This window comes from Balaenoptera physalus (genome assembly GCF_965194825.1).
Source record: "Balaenoptera physalus genome assembly, chromosome: 12".
Taxonomy (NCBI): domain Eukaryota; kingdom Metazoa; phylum Chordata; class Mammalia; order Artiodactyla; family Balaenopteridae; genus Balaenoptera; species Balaenoptera physalus.
Window position 1 is genome coordinate 64,004,955 of NC_138897.1, and position 24,540 is coordinate 64,029,494.

General features: G+C 42.6%; 1 protein-coding gene across 3 annotated transcripts in view; it reads right to left on the bottom strand.

Moving 5' to 3' along the window:
• The window catches only part of L3MBTL4 (L3MBTL histone methyl-lysine binding protein 4), a 318,381-nt gene that overhangs the window by 163,260 nt on the left and 130,581 nt on the right, over positions 1–24,540 (bottom strand). For all 3 annotated transcript variants that reach the window (XM_082418694.1, XM_082418695.1, XM_082418696.1), the window contains one exon: positions 12,895–13,009. In XM_082418694.1, the coding sequence (XP_082274820.1) occupies positions 12,895–13,009 (115 nt within the window). The remainder of the gene's footprint in view (positions 1–12,894; positions 13,010–24,540) is intronic.

Sequence of the window (24,540 nt, forward strand, 5' to 3'; positions counted from 1 at the left end):
CAAGGAGCTCCCGGACACGTGGGTCCCGGGAGCAGGGCATGGAGGAAAGGTCTGTGGTCGGGCTGCCGGGTGTGCAGGCACGGAGAGCTGTTAGCCCAAGAAGTGGCTGGTGTTCGGCCCTCTCTGATAATCACAGTGACCTCATGTGAAGTGAAACTCGCTCTTTTGCCAAGGAAAACAATTCTAATTTTTACTTTCTGGCTTAAAATGAGTATCAAAGCATGGATGAAAAGTAATGCATAAGCCAAAGGCTCTTAGTTACCCAATAATTCTGTATATTTTCAGTTCTGTAAGTTTGTCATTTGCAGTATTCATTCCATTTTAGGTTTGTGTATAAATTTTCAACTTCTTGATTCTTGGTTGCTTAACATGAAGAGTGAAATGGAAAACAAAACCCATAACCTCCATACGGCTTCTTTTATAATGCAAATATATAGTGTTTATTTTACATGAAAAATGTTTGATTCTATCATCATTCCATGGAGTCCTTTACAGATATTATCTACTTATAAAATAAAATGGACAAGTATTTTTTAATCTTTCTAATACGAGGAAAGGCAAATGAACGAAACATCTCCAAGACGCTAACAGCACTAAGCTTGTCTTTAAAGCAACTGTGGAGTTGCCCTCACCTGCCTCCAAGCCCTAAGTGTGAGAGAAGAAGTAGGTGCGGACAGGAGAAAGCATCTCTGGAGGAGGAATTTCTGCCTCCTTACACGGCATCCCGGTGCCCAGCTAGCGCTGCAGTGCCCTGCATGACCTCCACCAAGGCTCCCAGAGGTGCTGGGTCACAGGGCCAGCTCTCCCTCCAAGCTTCGCCATCCTGGTCACCAGTGCACAACTATGTCCCAAAGGACTTTCCAAGTCCTGGCACAGTGCTCAGTATACTGGTGATACCAAGTAAACCTTCATGCAGTGACAACAGAAACACTACCCCCTAAGAAGGGAAAACCTTCCCTCTCAAGTCGTATTCCCAGGCAGGCAGTCAATCACCCAAGGATCCCATCAATCAGGCCCTGTAGGGGGCCAAAGGAATAGGAGTATAATAATTGCATCTTGTCCCCTTTTCTTGAAGGCATGATGGTCTTCTGAAGAGGGTGACAACTCTGTCAGAGAAATCCTGAAAGGTGGACATCCATGGGCTGACATCCACAAACCTGGCCAGATGTGACTCACAAACTGGAACAGGGTAAGGACCGGTTTCACCCACTGCCAAACCACTGGGTTATTCCATGACTTTTAGGAGTCAGTGTGCATTTGTTTTCAGTGCCAGTGACTTTGCCCAGAGATGTACCTTGTTCAGACACCATCTACCGGCATCTGTAATGGACAACTGAGACCACCTGGTCACAGGACACCTCGGCTGTGAACCGTGTGTGGCTACGGGGAGCAGGTAACCTGCACAGGGCACCAGAGACCAAGCTTTAGAACAAAGTGAGTGAATCCTGCCCTCAGCCCTCCAGAAGGCAGAGTATACAGGACGAGCACTTCAACAAGCAACATTTAAAACAGTAATATCATTAAGACTGTAAGTACATTCTGAAAGGTATTATTTTTCCCTGATAAGTCCATCATGTAAATCTGTAATTAGGGACTTCTAAAATAGCTAACTTTTTTTTTTTTTTTAACACAATATGCTCTAATTGTCTATCAAGTCAATGAGTACTTAGGGACTCTTAAAACTGCTGATTACTTGCTTGCTGTATTTTGGAAGAACGAGTACTAAAGATTCCTTATGAAATTCTCCTTAAAACAGAATGAAATCGGAAATGTGCTGTTACCTGGCTAAGTTAACAATCTTCCATTTTTCCTTGGAAAGACATCTATCCATCATCATATTTATCATTCCATGTCTGGACTATAATTGCATTAACTCCTATTTTATAATCTAAGTGAATTTCCATCTCTGACAGAATAAAACTTTTTCTAATTCCCAATTCGAAATTGGGTCCCAAATGTTTCTAATCCCAAAGGTCCCAAAGAGGGCTTTATTAATCATTTATTCCTTAATGTAGAGGTAAGTCATTTATCTCACTTAACAGGATAAACAATGTGCCAGGCCATATGGTATGGTATTTACAATTCATTCTGTCGTATTTATACATCTGCTAGGTAATGAACTAAATGGAATAAAAATGAGCTATATCTTCTATCAAGTTATGTTCTGTTATGCTTAATGTTTAACAGTTAAATAAATTAGCAATGTTCTCAAGGTCCTTAATATAAGTTATAAAGGTTATAGATATTCTTATAGTAGTTTGTACTACTATTAATATACACTTTAACTTCATAATAATGTTTTGTTTAATTTATTTTGTAATCAAGCATCATAATTACTTCCAAACATAAATCAAGCAGAAGCTAAAGAAAGAACGATGACAAGATTATTTAGACATGGAAGCCAGCTAGGAAATCTCCTTTTTCTGCCTGTCGACTTCCTATTCATGAAAGATTCTTTTGTTAGCTGTGGGGGATGTTTGGCCCACGTGTCCCCTACTAGGGCCTGAACAGACTAATTGCATAGCTACTACTCAAGACCTCACTCCATAAAGGTTGCAGGCGAGAGCCCAGGCTGGTCTCTCGAGATGCTTGTTGTTTTGGCATAAGTGATTAACCAACTCTTAGAGAGAGAAGTGGATAAACAGATAAATATTTATTGGAAGCCAGACACTGGGGAAATGCTGACAGACACTCCACTCATGAAGCTGACAGTCTCATGGGGACTAGTGACAGAAAGCAAGGAAACAGACAATTAGAGTAATTACGTATTGTGATATGCACAGAAGAGCAAAGGGAGCAGTGAGATGGAAAATCACAGTGACGTAACGTGGCCACGGGAGGCCTTGCTCAGACGGGATCATTCGAGATGAACTCTAAAGGGTGGGAAAGAGTCATATCTTACAAGAGCAGATGGACCGTTCCGGACAGAGAAGATGGCATATGCAAAGGCTCTGGGGTGGAAAGAATTTGCACTTAAGAAATGGAAAGAAAGGAATGAGTGGAGCAGAGGGAGGTGAAAGGAAGACAAGGAGGTCAGAGGTGTGTGTGTTCACCTCACGTTCTCTCTCTCTTCCTGCATTTCCCCCTCTGGTCTCATCCCACCCCCTCCTCAGGCCGAATAAATGCTGAGGTGGGCATTTATTTATGAATAGGGAGCCCTCAGACAAGGCTGGGTGAGGGCCAGCTACCTGCCTCCTTTGGTATACTAAGGAGCGGCTGTGCATCACTAGGAAAAGACCCCCCGTGGCAGAAGGTGATGGTGTAGCAGCGGCCAGTGGCCAAGTTAATGAGCCCAAGGCTGTCCTTCTGCTTCAGCACAGCCTGTGTGGGATCGCAAGGGACCCAGAAGTTCATCCGTGCCTTAGTGAGGAGGCTCGGGGTCTCTGAAAGGGCTGGGGGGTAAGCAGAGGCCTGGGGTCAGGACACAAAAGCCACGTGAAGAGAGAGTTGAGGACTAGAGAGAACAGCCAGACCACACAACTTGGGGCATGAACCCGGGGGGGGGGGGCCCCCAGGCCCGAGAAGGACTCCTCTTTATGGAGCGGCGAGGCTCATCCAGCCTCTTCCCTGGAAGCAGCTGCACACCCTGTGAGCTGCTGATTCTCACGAGCAACGTACTCTGACTGCAGACTCTCCAGGCATAAGGCTGGGATGCAATGTCACCTATTTCTATGTCTTGCCCCCCACTTCCCATCATGCCTCCTGCAACGCTGTTGATGTTACAAACCAGAGGGTGCTGTCCGTTCCTGGAAACCCAGGCTCAGCACTGCCGGAGGCCTCTCCACGGCTGGAACCTCATACCGGCTGGGTCACCCCTCCTCCCATCTGAAGAGGGGTGACGGGAGGGGAGCCTGACCTGATTATAAAGGTACACGCTGTGGATTCAGCCAAGTCAGGAAGAACATTCCGACCAGGGCCAGAGGCCCACCTTTGTCTCTAACAAGGTGGGCAAACCACTGCGTCTCCAGGCCCTGAATGATGGCTGGGGGCTTGACGAGCTCAGAGGATTCTGGCAGGTTTATGTTCTACCTCCGCGTCGTTGGTGCCTCCCAAGGATAAAGCGCTTTTTCTAGTTGGCTGGAACTTTCCGAGAATAAGAATCAAATCCTCTCTCCTGCACCTGCTGGGTCCTGTACCCTTGCTGAGAGGGCGGTTTGTTCCTCTCAAGCTAGGACGGGGCATTCACGGCACCAGCACAGAGGCCAGCCCAGTCTGCTGGGAGGGTCACCTGCCGGAAGGTGCTCCCCCTGGAGGGCTGGTGGCCCTGTGTCACCCACATCCCCACCGCTCCTGTCATGGCACATCGGTACTTTGTCATTTCAGAAAAAAACACTTTATACTTACGCCGGTGAGAAACGTCTATTGGTTACCACGTGGCGCGTCCAAATCTGCATTTAATTTAAACGATGATTCTTTTGTCTCCAGCTATATCTACTTTATTAGAGGCACTGGGACCTGTCATATTTCTATTTTATTATTTCTATTACTACTTTAAAATATGAACAAAACATTTCCATGCAATCGAATATTTCCTTCTGTTTAACTCTGATTTCTAAAAGAGTGTTTAAAACAAGGCCTGAAGGGGCAGGGGGGTGAAATAAGTATAGACAAATGACATTTATAAAGTGTAGGAAGTCAGGAAAATGACAAACAGATGGGTCAAACATTCAGCGGCCCACTGTGCACGGCGGATGGGGCCGAGCCATCCTGGTCCACGGGGTGGGGTGGCGGGGGGAGGTCAGCTAGGGTCAGAGGGCCAGGACAGGTGGCCGATTAGCACACTTGACTCTGGCCCCGTCACAGGCATTTTTCTGACACACACCCACCATCTGCAAGAGCTGTGAACAGTCGGAGCAGCAGAGGTGAGTGATACAAAGAGCCTGCCCCACAGAACCTGTGGTCTCCGGGAGCCACCGTTCCCCCCTTAGCCTGTGTCTGCAGCCCGAGCCTGCCTGCTTGTGGCGGCGGGGTGAGCCTGCGATGGGGACCTGCCTGCCAGGGAGAGCTATTCTAGAAAGCGGGACAGAGAGCACAGAGGCGCAGAAGCACATCACACCAGTCGGTGCGCAGTGACTGTGCCGAGAAACAGAGGCGGCTCTGGGGCCAAAGGGTGCAGGGGGCTTGTCTGCGAGGGGACACCTGCGCGAGCCACAGGAGGTAGCATGCGGTGGCACCCAGCTGCAAGCCAAGGAACAGCAGTGGCTCAAGCGGAGACACACAGCTGGTGTGCTGCGGGCAGTGCCAGGGCCAGGCGATGCCAGCTACAAACTGGCAGCTGTCATCTACCTCGACGAGGATTAAACCATGAGCCGCTGCAGCTGCTGACCTTCAACACCCCCTGAAACGAGTTCAGGGTGAACTCTGTGCTTTGGGAAAAACTGGCACAACAGGTCTTCAGATAGTTAGATATTTTCAGGAGCCGATTTTATGAGCCCAATTCTTGTATCTCCTTGTGTCTAGAAAAGCACTAAAATCCTTCATGGTGACGTCTGCTCCTTGTCACTAGCAGTAACCTTCTGCAAAAAATATGTGCTTGGTTGCACGTCTCCCCCTTCACCAAAATCACATCTATACCGACCTTCCGCCTACATCTTTGGAACAGTTTCTCAGAGCCATCTGAAATGCTGTCTTCTGGGCTATACTCCCCATTTTGCCCCAAATAAAACTTAACTCACAACTCTCATGTTGTGCGTTATTTTTTCAGTTGAGAGCGAGCAGAGACAAGAGCGAAAACCCTGGCGGGAGCTTCCAGGGGCCTCCAGGTGAGGGCCCCCAGGTGAGGACTCCAGGGCAGGAGAGCGGCAAGAAAAATGTCACTCTAACACAACAGAACAGAGGACAAAATCCTGCGGGATGACGAGGATGCAGAGACAATTCATCTCCCTGAGGACATCAGACAAAGCTTTGGAGAGGAGTTGACCCTTGACTGCAAAGAACTTCACCTTCTGCCAAAATGCTGCGGCATAAACCCTGGGCACAAGGAACGCAGAGCCCACCCAGAGGCCAAGGAGCCACGCCTGTAGACTAAGGAGAGAGGCAGGAGCAGACCGGAGGACAGAGGACAGGGCCACGGCCCACACTGGGGGTGAAGGAGCTGTAAGCTGTGCCGACAGACCGGGGAAGGCGCGGAGGAGAGCTGCTGACATGCGTCTCATCAAACAACCAGAAAGCTACTGAACGACGGTGAGAATAACTTCATGTCTCTAGTGGTGTACATTTATGACTGCTATTGTGAGTTATAATAAGAAGTATATACTTAGTCTTCATCCCTGTCCTGGCACAGAGCTCCTGAAATCCTTGGAATTTCCTGCGTCTTCTGTGAACGGTGATGAGGTGACTTTTGGAAAGCATGGAAGGATGGGGGCCGGTGGCCAGGAGAACCAATCATCAGAGGTTTGGAACTTCCAGACTTCCAGCAGTCCAACCCCCCGAGCCCCGACCCCAGGGAGGGGAGAGGAGCTGGAAGTCAAGTTCAGTCACCAACGGCCAATGATTTAATCAGTCGTGCCTCCGTAATGAAGCCTCCACAAAAACCCCAAAGGATGGCCAGGTTGGCGAAACCCTGGAGACTGGGGGAGAGTGGGGCCTGGGGAGGGCAGGGGAGCTCCGACCCCTCCCCCAGACCTCACCCTGCACATCTCTTCCACAGGCTGTTCCTGAGTTAGACCCTTTTATGATGAACCAGTGACCTAGCGGGTAAACTGTTCCTCTGAGTTCTGTGAGCCGCTCTAGCAAATCAAACCTAAGGAGAGGGTGGTGGGAACCTCCAGATCTACAGCCAGTCCCCCGGAAGCACAGGTGACCACCTGGACTTGTGACTGGTGTGTGAACTGGGGATGGGGATGGGGGTCAGTCATGTAGGACTGAGCCCTAACCTCCAGTAAACAGCGTTAGACTTGAGCTGAACTGTGGGACACCCGGCTGGTGTCGGAGAATTGCTCGGTGTGGGTGAAAAACCCACACGCACATTGGAACTGAGTGCAAAACATATTCAGATTTTTATTTTAAAGAACGGCAACGTACTTTCAGTCTTAGTTTCATGGGGCTTATGGGGCCTGCTTTTCTTAAGTCTAAGTCAGTCATTCTGAATTTTTCAAACTGTCCTACATGTCATTCCAAATTCGCTCGGAGATCAGCAGCCCCTTTACGGACAGTGCAATTATAACAAAGAACCATACTGGTTGTTTAAGTTTTAGGAAGTAAAGTCAACTCCCAATTTTCTGGATCAATGAAGAGAAACGGCGGCCTCGGAAGCAAATGTGCCTGCGCTCTTCACCCGGCCCCGCTCCTTCGTGTGGGGTCACTGAGCCCAGACAACCAGCAGCAGGCATTACGGTGGTCAAGGCATTTCATCTCCCAAGCCTGCGAGTCCCAGAGGTGAAGTAACTCACCCAAAGGCACAGGCAGTCAGAGCAGAATGGAAATGTAAACCCAAGTTTTCTAACTCTGAAGTCTATCATCTTGCTTCTCAAGCTCGGTTAATTTCCAAAGCAAAAAACATCGGGCATCCCATTGCCTGGTGGATTTGTGGGTAAATGATTAATAATATAATAAAAGAAATGAGTTCTATTTAAACAAATTTAGCATTGAACGTGACCGGCATTACAGTTTCCAAACGCTATGACTAAAAAGACTGCCAAAAGGCAATGCTGTAGCTGCCTGAAGTTGCCATGGGCTTTTGGTTCTGATATTTTTATATCTTTTTAAGGACATTCAGGGAATGCAAAGCACAACAGAAAGATCCTGACACCTTAGTGCTAAATCTTAAGTATTTAATTTTGATTCTACTTGTAGAAAAAGTCCACCATGCAGGATTATATGTCAGATAAAACAGGAAAATTGTGCCCACGTGGCCTAAGAAAAGGAGATCTCAATCCGGCAGTGGACACAAGGTGAAGTGTCGGTTAGCACCTGGCTGGTAACAGAGGCTAAGAGGAAGTCATCGTCACCTGATCCTACAAGCTGGCGTTCTTCCCAGCTGAATGGGGACATTCGAGTTTCACTCTCAAGAGGCTTTTCACAGTTACCTTTTCAAGAACTTATATTTGTCCTTTGTGATTGAATATTATGAATTATTAATTATCATGGTCTTGGCCAAAATACACTGCACAAACATTTCTACAGAAGCATGGGGCTATACAGCATGTACTACATCTTGGCTCAGTTTCTGCAGTGAGTATAAATCTGTTGATTGAATGACATTAGAAATAGATACAAACTCATTTAGAAAAACAAACTTTTAATTAAGTCTAATAAAATGTGCATGAGAACCCAACAAATTCTAATTGTGCTTGTTACTTGTGGCATTTCCATCTTTAGAGCCACGGCTCTCCCTCCACTGGCCCAAGTCCCCTGTGCTCTTCTGAACCCAGGTCAACACCATTCTAAAAGCCTCGGTAGACTAGCCCTGTGTCATTCTGCTCTGTCTTCAAAAGCACATTAGCTATCTACACCTAGTGTTGCTCGTCCATAGGCAGCTATGCGATTTTACTCTATTTCATCCCCTTCTAAACTGCACATCCCTCAGACATAAATTGGGAGGTCGCTGAAGAAAGAAAAAACTCATCTATTATATTTTTATATACTTGATTCCTTTGTTTCCAAGGCATTTATCATAATTCTGAGCTACAAATCTGCTGAAAAAGGGTCAAAGGAAAATATTCATAAAGAAAAATGGATGAGAAGAATCGATTTAAAAACTCTCTACCTCGGGGCTTCCCTGGTGGCACAGTGGTTGAGAATCTGCCTGTTAATGCAGGGGACACGGGTTCGAGCCCTGGTCTGGGGAGATCCCCCATGCCGCGGAGCAACTAGGCCCGTGAGCCGCAACTACTGAGCCTGTGCTCCGCAACAAGAGAGGCCACGATAGTGAGAGGCCCACGCACCGCGATGAAGAGTGGCCCCCGCTTGCCACAACTGGAGAAAGCCCTAGCACAGAAACGAAGACCCAACATAGCAATCAATCAATCAATCAATAAATCTTAAAAAAAAAACCAAAAAGAACTGTCTACCTCATACTTTCTTTGATTGCTCTTGTTTTCACAGAACACCCCTTGTAGACAACCTGCTGTGCTATCTTTTGTGAAAATTCACTAGAGTAAATCAATAAAACAGGTAAAGTTCAAGTCAGGTTCTGCCTCCACAAAATGATAGGGTAGATTGCATGATCGCTAAGCCTTTTTCCAGGGACTTCCCTCGTGGCGCAGTGGTTAAGAATCCACCTGCCAATGCAGGGGACACGGGTTTGAGCCCTAGTCCGGGAAGATCCCACATGCCGCGGAGCGACTAAGCCTGTGCGTCACAACTACAGAGACTGTGCTCTAGAGCCCATGAGCCACAACTACTGAGCCTGCGTGCCACAACTACTGAGGCTGCGTGCCACAATTGCTGAAGCCTGCGTACCTGAAGCCTATGCTCTGCAACAGGTGAGGCCGCCGCGGTGAGAGGCATGCGCACCGTGGCAGGGAGTGAGCAACTGGAGGGAGACCGCGTGCAGCAGCGAGGACCCAATGCAGCCAAAATTAAATAAGTTAAAATAAAAATTAAACCTTTTTCCAAGCCCTAAACGTTTAGTAGTCTTTGCAATGTTTGATTAATAAAGCTGTCATATTATATATAATAAAGCACTGAAGGCAATTGTTGAATCACATAAATAACACAGAAGTAAAACAACGTCTGAAAGTTAAAATATCTGAAAATTAATGTTGGTAAGATGACTTTATCTGTTCACATGTGATAAAATGCTCTGTGTGGTTTTATAGATCTACTTACAAAATGTATTGGGTTGGCCGAAAAGTTGGTTCAGATTTTTAGTAAGATGTTACGAAAAAGCCCGAACGAACTTTTTGGCCAACCCAATAATTACTTTGATCTGATTATCAAAGATATTGGACATACAAATTTGGTTTGAATTGTATGAGTTAATAAGATCAACGCTTTGACTTAAAATAGCATGGGCAGTAAAAGATGATTTGACGTGGCTGTTTGTACAAATACACCCACAAGAGACGGGACAGGAGTGAAGAGGCTACACGTGGTCCGCACTGCGGAGCAAGTGCTCCTGCCAGCTCCTCACCATGCAGGCATCTGACACCGACTGCAGGGTGTGACTTTCTGTAAACAAAGTTAAGAGAGCAGAGTATAGTTGACGTATTGTCTTCAGAATCTTATGAGGCCAACGTTCAAGGCACTATGAGTAATTCTGTTTAGTATAAAGGAAGTAATTCTGTTCTTGGTGGAAAACGGTGGAAGGGTAAGGCACGAGGTGAGCAGAGGACAGACTGCGACAGGCCTGGTACATGTGAAGGAGTTTCAAGTCTAAAGATACTGCTAAGAGGTTAGATTTGGGTTTTACACAGACTATTACAGCAAAGAAACGAGACAAGATAGTTAGGAAGCTGTTGCAACATCAATGCTAGACCGTCAAATTTTGTTTTGCTGGAGGACCTAGACAAACCATTTGTCTTTACTTTCCTGTGGAAAAAGATTCTGTGATAAATAAGTAGGCAAATACATACTGGAGTAGGATTGTCTGTGTGTATGTGTGTATTTTTGCTTTAACGATGGGGCCACGGATGATATATATTGAACCATACTATGAACATATCTTAAAGTCTAGGTACTTAAAAATTAATAAGACTAATGATGCAGATATGAATAATTACAAAAAATAGGGTTACACAAGTAACCTATAATAAACTGTATTAATAATAATTAATCCAAACACATTTATAACCAAAAAGCAAGCACAGCAGTAAACAATATCATGACCAACTGAAGACATCCAATTCCCTCAAATAATAGGGATTCCAATTACTTAAGTGCACATACTCAAAACAGGAGTCTTATAATATTGCCAGGAATACATGAAAGCCTAACTTAAGAGAAAACTAAATTTAAATACTTGGAAAACTCTAGTCACCTATTCATTTTAGCACAATTTCGAATTTTGTCATCCTTAATAATGCACATAGTTTTAGGTAAAAATGAAAATCTATAGAATGTTACATCATTTTCTGATAGCAGCTAACACTAATTGAGCACATCCTGTGGGCCAGGCAGTTTTTGAGGTGTTCTGCACGAATTTATCTCATTTCATCATTACAGATTATGAGACTGACACACTAATATCATCTCCATTTTCTAGGTGAGGAAACAGGCACAGATCACACAGCTAAGCAAAGCAGTGATACTGAGATTCACATCTCAGCATTCTGACTCCAGATTTCACATGCTCAACCACTAGGCAATCCTGCCTCTAGAGCCTGAATTTTTAGATTGGGAGGATCAGTGTGACTCACTAACCAGCAAATTGCAGACCATATGCTGCAAACCATTTGTACCTATGATGAGAACTATGATGCAACGGTACTGGGAAGGGGAAGAAGGGGTCAGAGATGGGTTCTGAGAAATTAAGAAAGAGAACCATCAAGACCTGATGACCGGCTGTATGTTGGGGTGAGGGAGGGGTAGGGAGGGAGCAGAGTCTAGAATGACTGCATGGGAAGCAGCAACTTTGGAATCAAGTAGCAACCTCGGTAGAAAGACAAGCTTTTGGCTTGGGATGGAGCTGAGGTTCGATCCATAGACTTTGCGAAGCTTCTGAGACATTTGGGTCGAGAAGCCAGGTAGGCAGCCTGACCAAGGAACAGGTAATGGGTGAGGCGGAGTGAAGGCAGCTGTCTCTGTACCTGAAACGCTGATCCGGGCCCACCTCCCTTGAAATCCCTACTTGAGAAGCTTACTGGGATGAGGGACAGAATGTGCGTGCTGGTGGGTGGGGGGTGGTTCACATCAACCGAGAGACACCTCCCTGGCAAGATGGGATGTAAGATCAGGGAGAACAGAAAGTGGGCTCAGTAAAAAGCACAAAGCAAATATGCTAATCCTTTCCCCCTCTGTGGAACTGACCTTGTTCTCCCTGTTTTACATTCTCTGTATGCAGACCCTGCACTTGCTAATGCACTGCAAGTTACATGAGGACCTGCACCTCATCCATGTGTAGCTTTTGAAGAATCTAGCACAATGTCAAAATGTTTGTCAAGTTATTAAGTCAGTAATTCTCCTTATTTCTAAAAGAAGTTAAGGAATTCTTTCAAAGATGCAGTTAATCCTTTTAGATCTAAGATTCAAGCATCACTGGGCTGGTTCATCCTCATTAACAGGATAGAAGGCTACCTTCACCCCAAGAAACCAAAGGGAGGACAACAGAAGCAGTGGGGGAACAAAGCAAACATAAGGATGGAGAGGGCTCGCAAAATGTCTGAAGCTAGTTATTAGTCATGTCAGCCTAATCTGATCAGAGGAATCCTGCAGACGAAAGAATAAAATATTTTGGTTCGAGGTTTATTAGAATTTAGAATGGTTAATTACCTCCTTAACTTTAAGTACCTAGAAAGGCAGAAATAATGAAGATACCGATATAACAGAAGGTTGTCTTTTTTCCAATTTTTACAACTAAAATTTTTTTAATTGCTGAAATTTAAAATACTTCTGTTCTTCTAAAACTTTCTGAAACCTACTCTATAAAACAAAATCAATTAAGATAAGATGTTTAAGAAAACAAAAAGTACTTCAGCTAAAAGCAAAGGCCAAAATTAGATGGATTTAGACCTGGCTCAGTTTTCCAAACTAAAATGTGGAAAACAAAGATTCTGCCAGACAACATTATCAAAATAATTCCTTAATGTTGATAACTCTTCATTTATGTAGAGCATGTCTTTTGAGGCTTAATTGTGAATAACTGGCTTTCAGTGTAGCTATAGTGCTGATTAATCAATTCACCTATGTGATATCGAGCTTTAAAATACTTATAATGACATGAAATAATCAGCATTAAGATAGGCTCCAGGCTAAGTATTTAAAAAGCAACAACACAAAGAGCAAGATACTCACGATGCGGCACTTCCAGGGGATGACCTGTGACGTCACACCATCCGACTGGGTGAATGTCAGGGCTGTCTGTATCCATCCAGTAGTCATATTTGTGGTCCCAGCCATCAAAATGGACCTGTTGGAAATGAGAACTTAGTAATCAGTATATCACTATGCCTGTGTGAAAATATTAGAGAACATACCTCTGAAATTGAGATTAAAATTGTTGTAATCTCACATTACAGCTGAAACAATATTGAAACTGTGCTATGAAACAGCTTTCTAATCTAACCACTAAAGGCTGTTGTACCAATTTTTCCAAAAAATTTAAAAAGTTGTTACATTAAAAAATCTGTCGGGACTTCCCTGGCGGCACAGTGGTTAAGAATCCACCTGCCAATGCAGGGGACACGGGTTCGATCCCTGGTCCAGGAAGATCCCACATGCCGTGGAGCAACTAAGCCTGTGCACCACAACTACTGAGCCCACGGGCCACAACTACTGAAGCCCATGTGCCTAGAGCCTGTGCTCCACAACAAGAGAAGCCACTGCAATGAGAGGCCCACACACCGCAACAAAGAGTAGGCCCCGCTTGCTGCAACTAGAGAAAGCCCGCGTGCAGCAACAAGGACCCAACACAGCCAAAAATAAATAAATAAATTTATAAAAATAAATAAATAAAAATAAAAGTAAAATATCTGTCAAGGATTAATTAGAATTTGAAAGGATAGGACGAATCCGTTTTCCCATCTAAGATATTCTATGATGTTGTTGAGAGAACACTTCCTGTTCTGCAGCCACTGCAAGAACAATGTCAGCATCCTCAACAATGAGAGTCACCATCTGACACCAGTATAAACCTTACACTGACAGGAAATACATGGAGTAGAGTAAGTAGAGTAAAAGGAAGCAATAAATGTCAAAATCCTGACAAATGAGAGATGGGGCCATTAAACCAAAAGAGGCAAAGAAAGCAGATAATCTGTGCTGCTAAGGTAGAAGGATTAAGAGCTATCTTAACAGCTATTAAAGGATGAAGTGTAAGTTGTCAGGAAACCTGAGGACACGACAAGGTAGAGCCTGGTCCAGCAAGCCTACTGGTTATCACTGTTTCACATCTCACCTACAAAACACACACACACACACACACACACACACACACACACACTTACTTCACATATATACAAACAAGTCTGAGAATAATTAAAATAAAACCCAATTTCTGAAACAAAAAGCAATTACTTCTGAAACTTATCACACTCCATGTTCTACAAGTTTCATAACTTGAAAGAATCAAATTTATTTGTGAAGGCAAAAAAAAAAAAAAAAAAAGAATGGTAGTATTTCATTGTTAAATAACTTTACTTATTCTCTCATGTATTTTCTGTTTCTATCAATTAAATGGAGAATCTATCCTTCTCAGTGCAAATAAAAAATTCCTCATTAATTCATACTTTGAATGAAAAGAGCAAGATGTATAGCTTTATAATAAACTGAGATGTAAGTATTATTACCCGCCCCCCACCCCCGCAAAAGAAAGGTAAAATTGTATGGAGTAAGTGCCAAATAAAATCCCAATATTTTTTTCTCAAGATCCATCTTTCCAAGTAAGTGGTTCTCAAAGTGTGGTTCCCAGACCAGCAGCATCAGTTATCACCCGGACAATGCAAATTGTCGGGCCCCAATCCAATCCTACTGAATGAGAAACACTAAAGGATGGGGCCTCAGGGTCTCTGTGTAAACGAGTCCTCCAGATGCATCTGATGCAAGCTTAAGTTTGAGAACCAGTAATCTTAGGAACAACGTTCAAAACAATACTTCTACCACACTGAGGCTTCTGCACATGACAGAGTAACAACTATAAAACTGGACAAAATATATGAAGTGGTGATTTCAGACACTGGACAACAGGCAGCACAGAAATGTGATCCCTAAGTGCACCAAGATGAGCCCCGAATGTCAGCCTGGAGACCATTTCCTCCCAGCAGCACAGGGAGGAGAAACATGAAAAAGGAGTTGGGCTGTGCTGAGGAGACAAAGATTACAGTTCAGAGCTGAGGAAGCAGCTGGAAATTGGAGGACAAAGACTGGAGAGGACAGAGCTCCAAGAAGGGGACCCCAGAAGTCTAGGTGGGCTACTCACAGGACCTTGGCCAAGGGCTGGACTGCACATGTGCAAGGTGAGTCTTGGTGAAGCCAAGCAGAGAGCAGCTCATGCAGAGCTGAGAGTGAGACAAAGACACTAGAGGACACACATCACTGGGAGAGTAGAGAGACCAGAGTGGAGAGAGCTCAATAATACCATGAGAATTTGACCGAGACACTGAAAAGTCCATAGTGTCGGAGTCAGAACCACGTCCTACATGAGGGCTACTCTAGACCAGCCCTAAAAAAGGCTAAAATTAAGCCTCAACAAGATTAAGAAACTACCAATAATTAACTGTCTGATAAAACAAACTACCCTTTTTAAAGGAAGACAAATACTCCCAACTCTGTACACTGTATCATTCATAATGTCCAACGTAGAATAAAAATTTATTAGACATGCAAATAATCAGGTGAATGTGAGCCATACTCATTTTTTTTTAAAAGCAGTCAATAGAAAGAGACCCTGAGTTGACCCAGATGTTGTAACTAGCAGACAACATCTATTTGTTGTTGGGACTTTAGCTATCAAAATAGGTTCAAGGGTTTAAAGTAAAAATGGTCTTGATGAGGGAACAGATAGGGAATCTGGGCAGTCAAATGGAAACTATAAAAGAGAAACAAATGGAAATTCTACAACTGAAAAGCAAAATAAAAAAGTTTCTGGATGGCTTAACAGACTGTAGGTGGCAGGATAAAAAGGTGAGTGAACATGGAAACAGATTCACAGAAATTATTAATCTCAAGTATACACAATAAAAGATTTTTAAAAATGAAAGGAGGCCAAGTACTTATGAGATAATATCAACTGGTCTAACATACATGTATCGGTATTTGGGGTCCAGAAGGAGAGGTGAACACGAAGCATAAATAACGGCCAAACAAGACAAAAGTTGAAAGAATAATGTCAAAAAATCTCTCTATTTTGTCCCCAAATGCCAATTTATAAGCTTAAGAAGAACAGCAAAACCCAAGCAAAATAAATAGAAAGGAAAAAAAAAAAATAAAACTAGGCAAATCATAGTCAAACTACTGAAAATGAAAGACAAAGGAAAAAATCTTGAAAGCAGTCAGGGAAGCACAACAAATTACATACAGAGGCACCAAGACAGGAGTGTCAGCCAACCTCTCATCGGAGACAGCAGAGGCACGGAGACAATGAAATGACACAGTCAAAGCGCTGAGAGGAAAATAACTGTCAACCTAAGATTTTAAATTTGATAAAAATATCCTTCAAAAAGGAGTAAAATAAAGGAATTTTATTCTACTGAAAAAACTGAAAAAGTAATCACCTACGGATTTGCACTACAAGAAATATTGCAGGAAGTATTTCAGCCTGAAAGTAAATATTACCAGGTGGAACAACAATTTTGGGAAAACAAAATGAACAAAGTAGGAAAATCCATTCTATCTGAGCTCTACACTTACTGTAACGCCACAGTCTTAAGACAGTGTTGTTCTGGCATAAGGATAGACAAATATATCTTTGGAACAGAATAGTGTACATACATTGACATATATATACAGTCAATTGCTCTTCAACAAGCACAACAAGGGCATTCAATAAGGAAAGGCCAGTCTTTTCAACAAATGGTACTAGACCCACTGGATATCCGCGAGTGAAAACAAAATGAACCCGCTGACAACTACCTCACATCCCACGTACAAATTAGTCTGAAACGGATTATAGACCTAAACATAAAAGCTAAAACTATCAAACTCAGGAAGAAACTTAAGATAAAATCTTTATAATAGTAAGACAGTCAAGAATTTCTTAACATAAAAACAGCATTACCCATAAATGAATAAACTGATAAATTCAATTGTCATCATAATAAAAAGCTTAAGTTCTTCAAAATCATCATTAATAAAAAGGAAAACTAAGCCATAGGCATTTGTAATACATTTACCGTAGAAAAGACTTAACAACCCAATAAATAATGGGTAAAAGACTTGAAGCTTCTTGGAAAAAAAGAAGGTTCATGAATGGTCAATAAGCAGATTAAAAAATCCTCAACATCCTTATTCATAAGAGAAACCAAAATGACCAGCTATTACACACCATAAATTAAATGACGGACAACACCAATTACTGGCAAGGCTGTGGAGCTCCCAGAACATTCACACAATGTCAGTGGGGCGGTAAAATTGTACAATCACTTTAGGAAATGGTTTACTAACGTTAAATTGTAAATCTAAGTAACTGCCTACTCTGCGATGCCTGGAAATTCCACCCAAAACAGATGAAAATACAAAGCCGTGTGAACAAGTGTTCCTTGCGGTTTCATTCAGAACAGCCAAAAGCTGGAAACAACCTAAATGCCCAACCCCAGGTGAATATCCATTCACAAACAAGTGTGGTATATGCATACAATGACCACTGTCACCAATAAAAAAGGATGAACTGTTTATTCACACATGAACATGCATCAGTCAAACAGACACCATGTTGAGCACAGAGGACAGACTCGGGAGAGTGCACACGGTGTGTTTCCTTTGATGCGAAGCTTGACAACAGTCACAGAAAGCCCTGGCTGTCTGGGAGGGGGCGGGGAGCAGCTCTGACCACAAAGGAGCACAAAGGAACCTTCTGTGGTATTGGAAACGTTCCAAATCTTGATTGGGGTGGTCGTTATATAGGATATACATTTCTCAAACTCATCAAAATCCACACCTAAAATCTGTACATTTTATTGTTTGTAAATTATATCTCAATAGAGCTATTAACATTTAAAACATTTCTACATTCAGCTGCTGTCATACAGGGCTGGCTGTTCTGATCTGGTACTATATTTATTTATGGTGATATTTCCGCACTCTGGACACAGCCAAACTGCATGTGACTACCAGTACCAGGCAACTAAGCAGTCCAGCTGTGAAAGGGCAAAACTGGCATCCTTTCCAGAATGACGCCTGCTGCTTTGGATTTACCAGTAGACAGAAGTTTATGTAAGTGTGTATAATGTAGTGAAGGAGAAAGAGAAAATTTTCTCAAGCTTTAATATTTCAACCCTTTCAATGTCCTTCTCTTTTAATTTTGCAATGCAATCGTTTATGTTTCAAAAGCAAGGAAACCACCTCTAAACACAAACAAGGCAGGTCAAGCGCTCCAGCCAGATCCTGCGTACAGCAGAGCAAGGCCTTTCTACTTCAGCTATTGGACCCGAACCTGGGAATCCTACTGTGGACTTTAGGTCTAAAACAGAAACAGTAAAAAGATAATATCTTAAAAAAATGTTTCGAAAGCAGATAGACATGATTTTTTTATGTACTCTATTCAACATTTTCCCCTTATGTTCATTAAGAAATATTAAATTATTCTTTCCAAGGTTGTATGTAATTACTTATAATGAAAACAGTGGAAATTTGAAATACCCCTTCCTAATCCAATGATATGAGGCACCCTCCCCTACAAGGGCCATCTAAACTTGGAATATATAACCAAATTCTGTATTCATATGTGTCTTTATGAAAGATATTTTCATATCTTTGGATCTTCATAACTTTGGAGGAAAATCGAATTTTAAGAATTCTAACCAGATGGTCATGTTACTAAAGGAGAGTGGCACTTTGAGGATATTTACAAAGAGTCCTTTTGTAAAGCAAAGAATAATTTTGAAAACCAAATCATCTCCAGCACTGTATTTCATACATTTATGATTTTTCACGTATTTGGGTTTGCATAAAGCTAAGTAAATATAGACAGCCTTCTTGCTCAGATTTTGATAAACTGGAAAACAAAGGTCAGAAAATCAAATTGGCCACTGTCTCAAGTTCTTATCCTTAAACAGACAGTAATGCTTCCTGATGGGATTACCACTATATGCATTAGTTATCAAATGGTTGGTAAAATAACTTGGACACTTAAGCACTAGGTCAGCATATAAAAAACAAAGGGCGAATCCTTCGTGTAAACCCAGAGCTGGCCATCATCTGGACTGGTACTGTCCTTCTGGCTCTGCCTCATCATTTCCCGTCCAGAACCCACACCAGGGACTTTCCCCAGACCCCGGAGCTTGGCCACTCTGCCTCTGTCATCCTGCCGCCCTCAAGACTCCTGGCACCTTGGCTCACACACTGTCACACCTCGAAAACCATCAGCTGAGTAAGATGCACGACGGTAATTATCACTCCTCGCTGCCCCTTTGGGCAGTTGGAAAATAAGCAGTTATTTATCTATCGAGGAACAGGGGAGCTAAATTTAATGCTCAATCACAACAATTTCATTAGCCTAAGTGATTATTATACTTGTTTGCTCCTGCTATATGGTTTTAAAATTTTTAATTTCCATTTTAACAGCCTTACCAGATATGTGCATTTTATTGTCAGAGGCCTCAAATCTATTTTTAAAGGCTTATGGTGAATGAATTATAAGCACTTATAGGTATGATGTGAACTTATTTAGAAAGAGGTTCTACTGCACCTGAACCCCTCTACCTTTAAATGAATACATTTTCAGTTAACTAGACTTAGCTTTAAATTTCATTCTAGAAAGAAGAACTGAGTTTTCATATATTATTCCAATACCCATTACTCATAACTAGTGGTGCTAATAAGACCACAGTAAATCTTGCTTCCAATGGTGAAGAGCTCTGCTGTGGGTCGGGTGGGGGACACAGGAATAGCACTGAGGACAGACATCTGTTCGCGGCAGGACAAGAATGCTCGTGTCGCGCCTTCAAAACACTCCACAGTGTAAGAGCAGGCATGTCTGGTAAGGAAAAGGGATTCACTTTTGTTGAGTGCCTACATATTCCAGGCATAGTTGTGAAATATATATATATTCTCATTTAATGACCACTATACATTGTTTTCATAGATGATGAAAAGGAACCTTTTAGGAGGTTTGCAGAGATCAGACAGCCAGTAAACGGCAAAGCCAGACTTAAGCTGAGAACAGTTTGCTGAGAGAACCACCCAAGAATAAAAATTGTGAGGCTATTTGGGAACACTCTATCTAAGAATCTATTGTAGCAGAGGTAAATTACATTTTTAAAATATAAAAAGGCCATTTTCTGCCATTTGCAGTGACATGGATAGACGTAGAGATTGTTATACAAGAGTGAAGTAAGTCAGAAAGAGAAAGACAAATATCGTATAATATTGCTTATATGTGGAATCTAGAAAAGTGGTACAGATGAACTTATTTGCAAAGCAGAAACAGAGTCACAGATGTAGAAAACAAACTTATGGTTACCAAGGGGGGAAAAGGGTGTGGGATGAATTGGGAGATGGGGATTGACATATACACACTACTATGTATAAAATAGATAACTAATGAGAACCTACTGTATAGCACAGGGAACTCTACTCAAATGCTCTGTCGTGACCTAAATGGGAAGGAAATCTAAAAAAGAGTGGATATATGTATACGTATAACTGATTCACTTTGCTGTAGGGCAGAAACTAACACAACATTGTAAGGCAACTATACTCCAATAAAAGTTAATTTAAAAATATAAAAAGGCATTTTCATAACAAAACAAAGCAACATGGAATAACACGGGACTGCCGTCCAGAACTACCTGTACTTTCACACATTAAACATTAATTCCATGTTGAGCCAATCTGCTTATGCGTCTATCCAGACAAGAACTGACATGGAGGGACCATGAAGGAAAAGAATTGCAATTAAAAAGTGAATATACCTTTTTTTTTTTAATTGGAGTATAACTGCTTTACAGTGCTGTGTTAGTTTCTGCCGCACAGCGAAGTGAATCAGCCAAACGCACACACACGTCCCCTCCCTCTCGGACCTCCCCCCGCCATCCCACCCATCTCGGTCTTCACAGAGCACAGAGCTGAGCTCCCTGTGTTTTACAGCAGGTTCCCACTTAGCTATCTATTTTACGCATGGTAGTGTATATATGTCAGTCCTACTCTCTCAGTTCGTCCCACCCTCCCTGTGTCCACATGTCCGTTCTCTATGTCTGCGTCTCTATTCCTGCCCGGGAAACATGTTCATCTGTACCATTTTTCTAGGTTCCACATATATGCGTTAATATACGATATTTGTCTTTCTCTTTCTGACTTACTTCACCCTGTATGACAGACTCTAGGTCCATCCACATCTCTACAAATGACCCAATTTCGTTCCTTTTTATGGTTGAGTAATTATACTTTAAAAAACTACCGTTGCTGCATATTAGCTCTGTTTGACATAGATACACAGGGGTTAAGAAATGTGCCTGGCATTTCCAAGTCACTGATCGTGATTTGAAAACCCTGGCTCCCCTGAGCTACTGCTCCGTAGTTGGAACTGTTGCCCCTACATTCCTTCCCACTCTTAGAAAATTAGCTCCATTCCCTTCCCTGCTAACTGCCCCCAAAGCTCATCTGCTTTTTCACAAATACAACTGCTTCATCTTTCATCTAGTCCATTCCTATAATAAGTACTATCGAAAAAAACTTTTAATCATTAAACTGGAAAATCAATGATTTCACTATAGCTATTCTAAAATTCTTTCTTTTTCAAGGCCACTGCCCAATTCATCATATTTCTTGGGCAGTGGTTTTCAAAATTTAGAAATGAGCAAAATACCAACTTTTCCCTGCCCCTGCCAGGACTTGAATTTGGGGCTGGGGGAGTGGATGTCAGGAATAACGCCTGGAAATCACTTTTAACTACACATCCTAGATTATTCTGCTGAAGATGGTTTTTGGATAAAAATTTTTGAAATGCCTCTTTAGTGCGTCACCATGGCAACAAGTTGTTAATCAACTGAAGCTGCCATCAAACTCACAATTATAGCCAAAGCAATCAAAATAACTTAATTTTTTTAAAGTGATAGACTTTTAAAGAAAATTTTGTAAGACAATTAGTCCAAGAGAAACGTGGTTGAGGGCATAATGCAGAGGACATTCAACTCCAAATGTTTCCATTTGTGATAAATACGTCTATATGTTTCCACTTCTCCATTTCTATGGTTACTGTTTTAACAAATACAATTAGTTTTTCCCATAAGATATGTTTTTCCCACAGGATTCTTGCAAGAAATAAAAATGCCAGATTTCTAACAGCATCCCCAAGGCTTTAATCCTTGTTAACAGATCTTTAAATATTTCATCAGAGTTGTGCATAAAACAGCCACATTCGGGGCTCCATGGCCACAGATCCGTGGGTAAATGTCTCAGGAAGAAAAACCTCCTTCATAAGCTGTGTGAGGACAAACTATCTCAAAATCAGTTTATGGTTATAACTAACATAAATATTTTCAAAAGCTCTGCTGTAAGATCTGTGAAGTTTTAAGCACCAAGGCGGTGCTGGCTGCAGGTTCCCTGTTAATGTAAAGGCCGTTCCCGGTGCTCCTTCCCCAGGCTGCCACCCTTCCCCCGACTTGGGGCACCGGCCTTCGCAGTGGACACTGTTTCAGCATGTGCCCTTTAGTCGTCCTCATGCGATGGATTTCCACTTTGGATCCTATATCAAATTATCAAGGATTTTCTATTAAATCACACACTACAGGCTACCTACTAGATATCCTGGGTTCAGTTCCAGACCACAGCAATAAAGCGAATATTGCAATAAATTGTCACACCAATATTTTGGTTTCCCAGTGCATATAAAACTTATGTTTGCACTATACTATAGTCTTTTAAGTGTACAATAGCATTATGTCTGAAAAAAACAATACATACTTGACCCTTGAACAACACGGGATTGAACTGTGCGGGTCCACTCATATATATTTTTTCACTAAATAGGTACTACAGTCCTGCAGTGTCCCCCTGGTTGAACCTGCAGGTGCAGAACCATGGGTACAAAGGACTGTAAAGTTATATGTGGAAGTTCAGCTGCTCAGCGGCTGGCACCCCAACCTCTGCATTGTTCAAGGGTCAACTGCATGTACCTTAATTAAAAAGTTATGATGTTGGAAAAATGGCACCAGTAGACTTGACCAATGCAGGGTTGCCGCAAATCTTCACTTTGTAAAAAACACACAATAGGGCTTCCCTGGAGGCGCAGTGGTTGAGAATCTGCCTGCTAGCGCAGGCGACACAGGTTCGAGCCCTGGTCTGGGAGGATCCCACATGCCACGGAGCAACTAGGCCCGTGAGCCACAACTACTGAGCCTGTGCGTCTGGAGGCTGTGCTCCGCAAGAAGAGAGGCCAAAATAGTGAGAGGCCCACGCACCGCGATGAAGAGTGGCCCCCACTTGCCGCAACTAGAGAAAGCCCTCGCACAGAAATGAAGACCCAACACAGACAAAAATAAATAAATAAAAATAAATTAAAAGAAAAATCACAGTTCGAGTACTTTAAAAAAAAAAACAAAACACACAATATCTGCGAAGTGCAATAAAGTGAAGCATAATAAAACCCCTAATCCAAAAGGGACTCGAGCTGCTTACAGCAGAAGATAGGATTTCTTGTTAAGAGTAGTAGGACATGAGTCACGTGAAAGAGAAGAAAAACTGGTTAGGTCTTGAGGCACCACATAACTTACTGTTCAAATGGGACCTTTTTTTTTTTTTAAATAAATTTATTTATTTATTTTTGGCTGCACTGGGTCTTCGTTGCTGCACGCGGGCTTTCTCTAGTTGCAACGAGTGGGGGCTACTCTTTGTTGCGGTGTGCAGGCTTCTCATTGCAGTGGCTTCTCTTGTTGTGGAACACGGGCTCTAGGCATGTGGACTTCAGTAGCTGTGGCATGCTGGCTCAGTAGTTGTGGCACACGGGCTCAGTAGTTGTGGCTCGTGGGCTCTAGAGCGCAGACTCAGTAGTTGTGGCGCATGGGCTTAGTTGCTCAGCAGCATGTGGAATCCCCCCCGACCAGGGCTCGAACCTGTGTCCCCTGCACTGGCGGGCGGACTCCCAACCACTGCGCCACCAGGGAAGTCTGAAATGGGGCATTTTTAAGAGTAAGAGGGAGCAAGTATTATTAACGATTACACAATTACAACAGGCATAATCCAGGACTATCCCAGGTAAGCCAGGATATGTAATTTCTCTCGGTTGTCTAAGGATGATTGCTGCAAATAAATAATTCCCAGAAAACCAATGGCAAAGGGGAAACAGTACACAATTCCAATTACAATATGGAAAAACACACACCAGTCAGTCTAAAAGTTCCAAAATTTCCACTGATAGGAATTCATTGTACAGACATTTATACATTAGGAACATTGAGTAACTCAACGGGCAATGACATAGTGCATGAATAATGATACCAGGATAGTATCAGCAAAATGGAAATGTGTATATAAACACACACATACAGGAGTGCTTGTGAACCGAGTGTATCATGAGCACTGTTTCTAAAATTCTGAGCCATGGGTGGATTAGATATTTATCCTATCTATTCTTATAATTTACCTGTTAGTACAACATCAACTTTATTGGCAGGAAGTCCTAAATTGGTCATGTAGATAACTGAGAGTTTTAATCATGAATGCATGTTGCACTTTGCCAAATGCTTTTTCCGCATCTATTGATACGACCATGTGATTTTCCTTTTTTTTTTAGCTGTTGATGTGATGGATTACATTGATTTTCCAATGTTGAACCAGCCTTACATACCT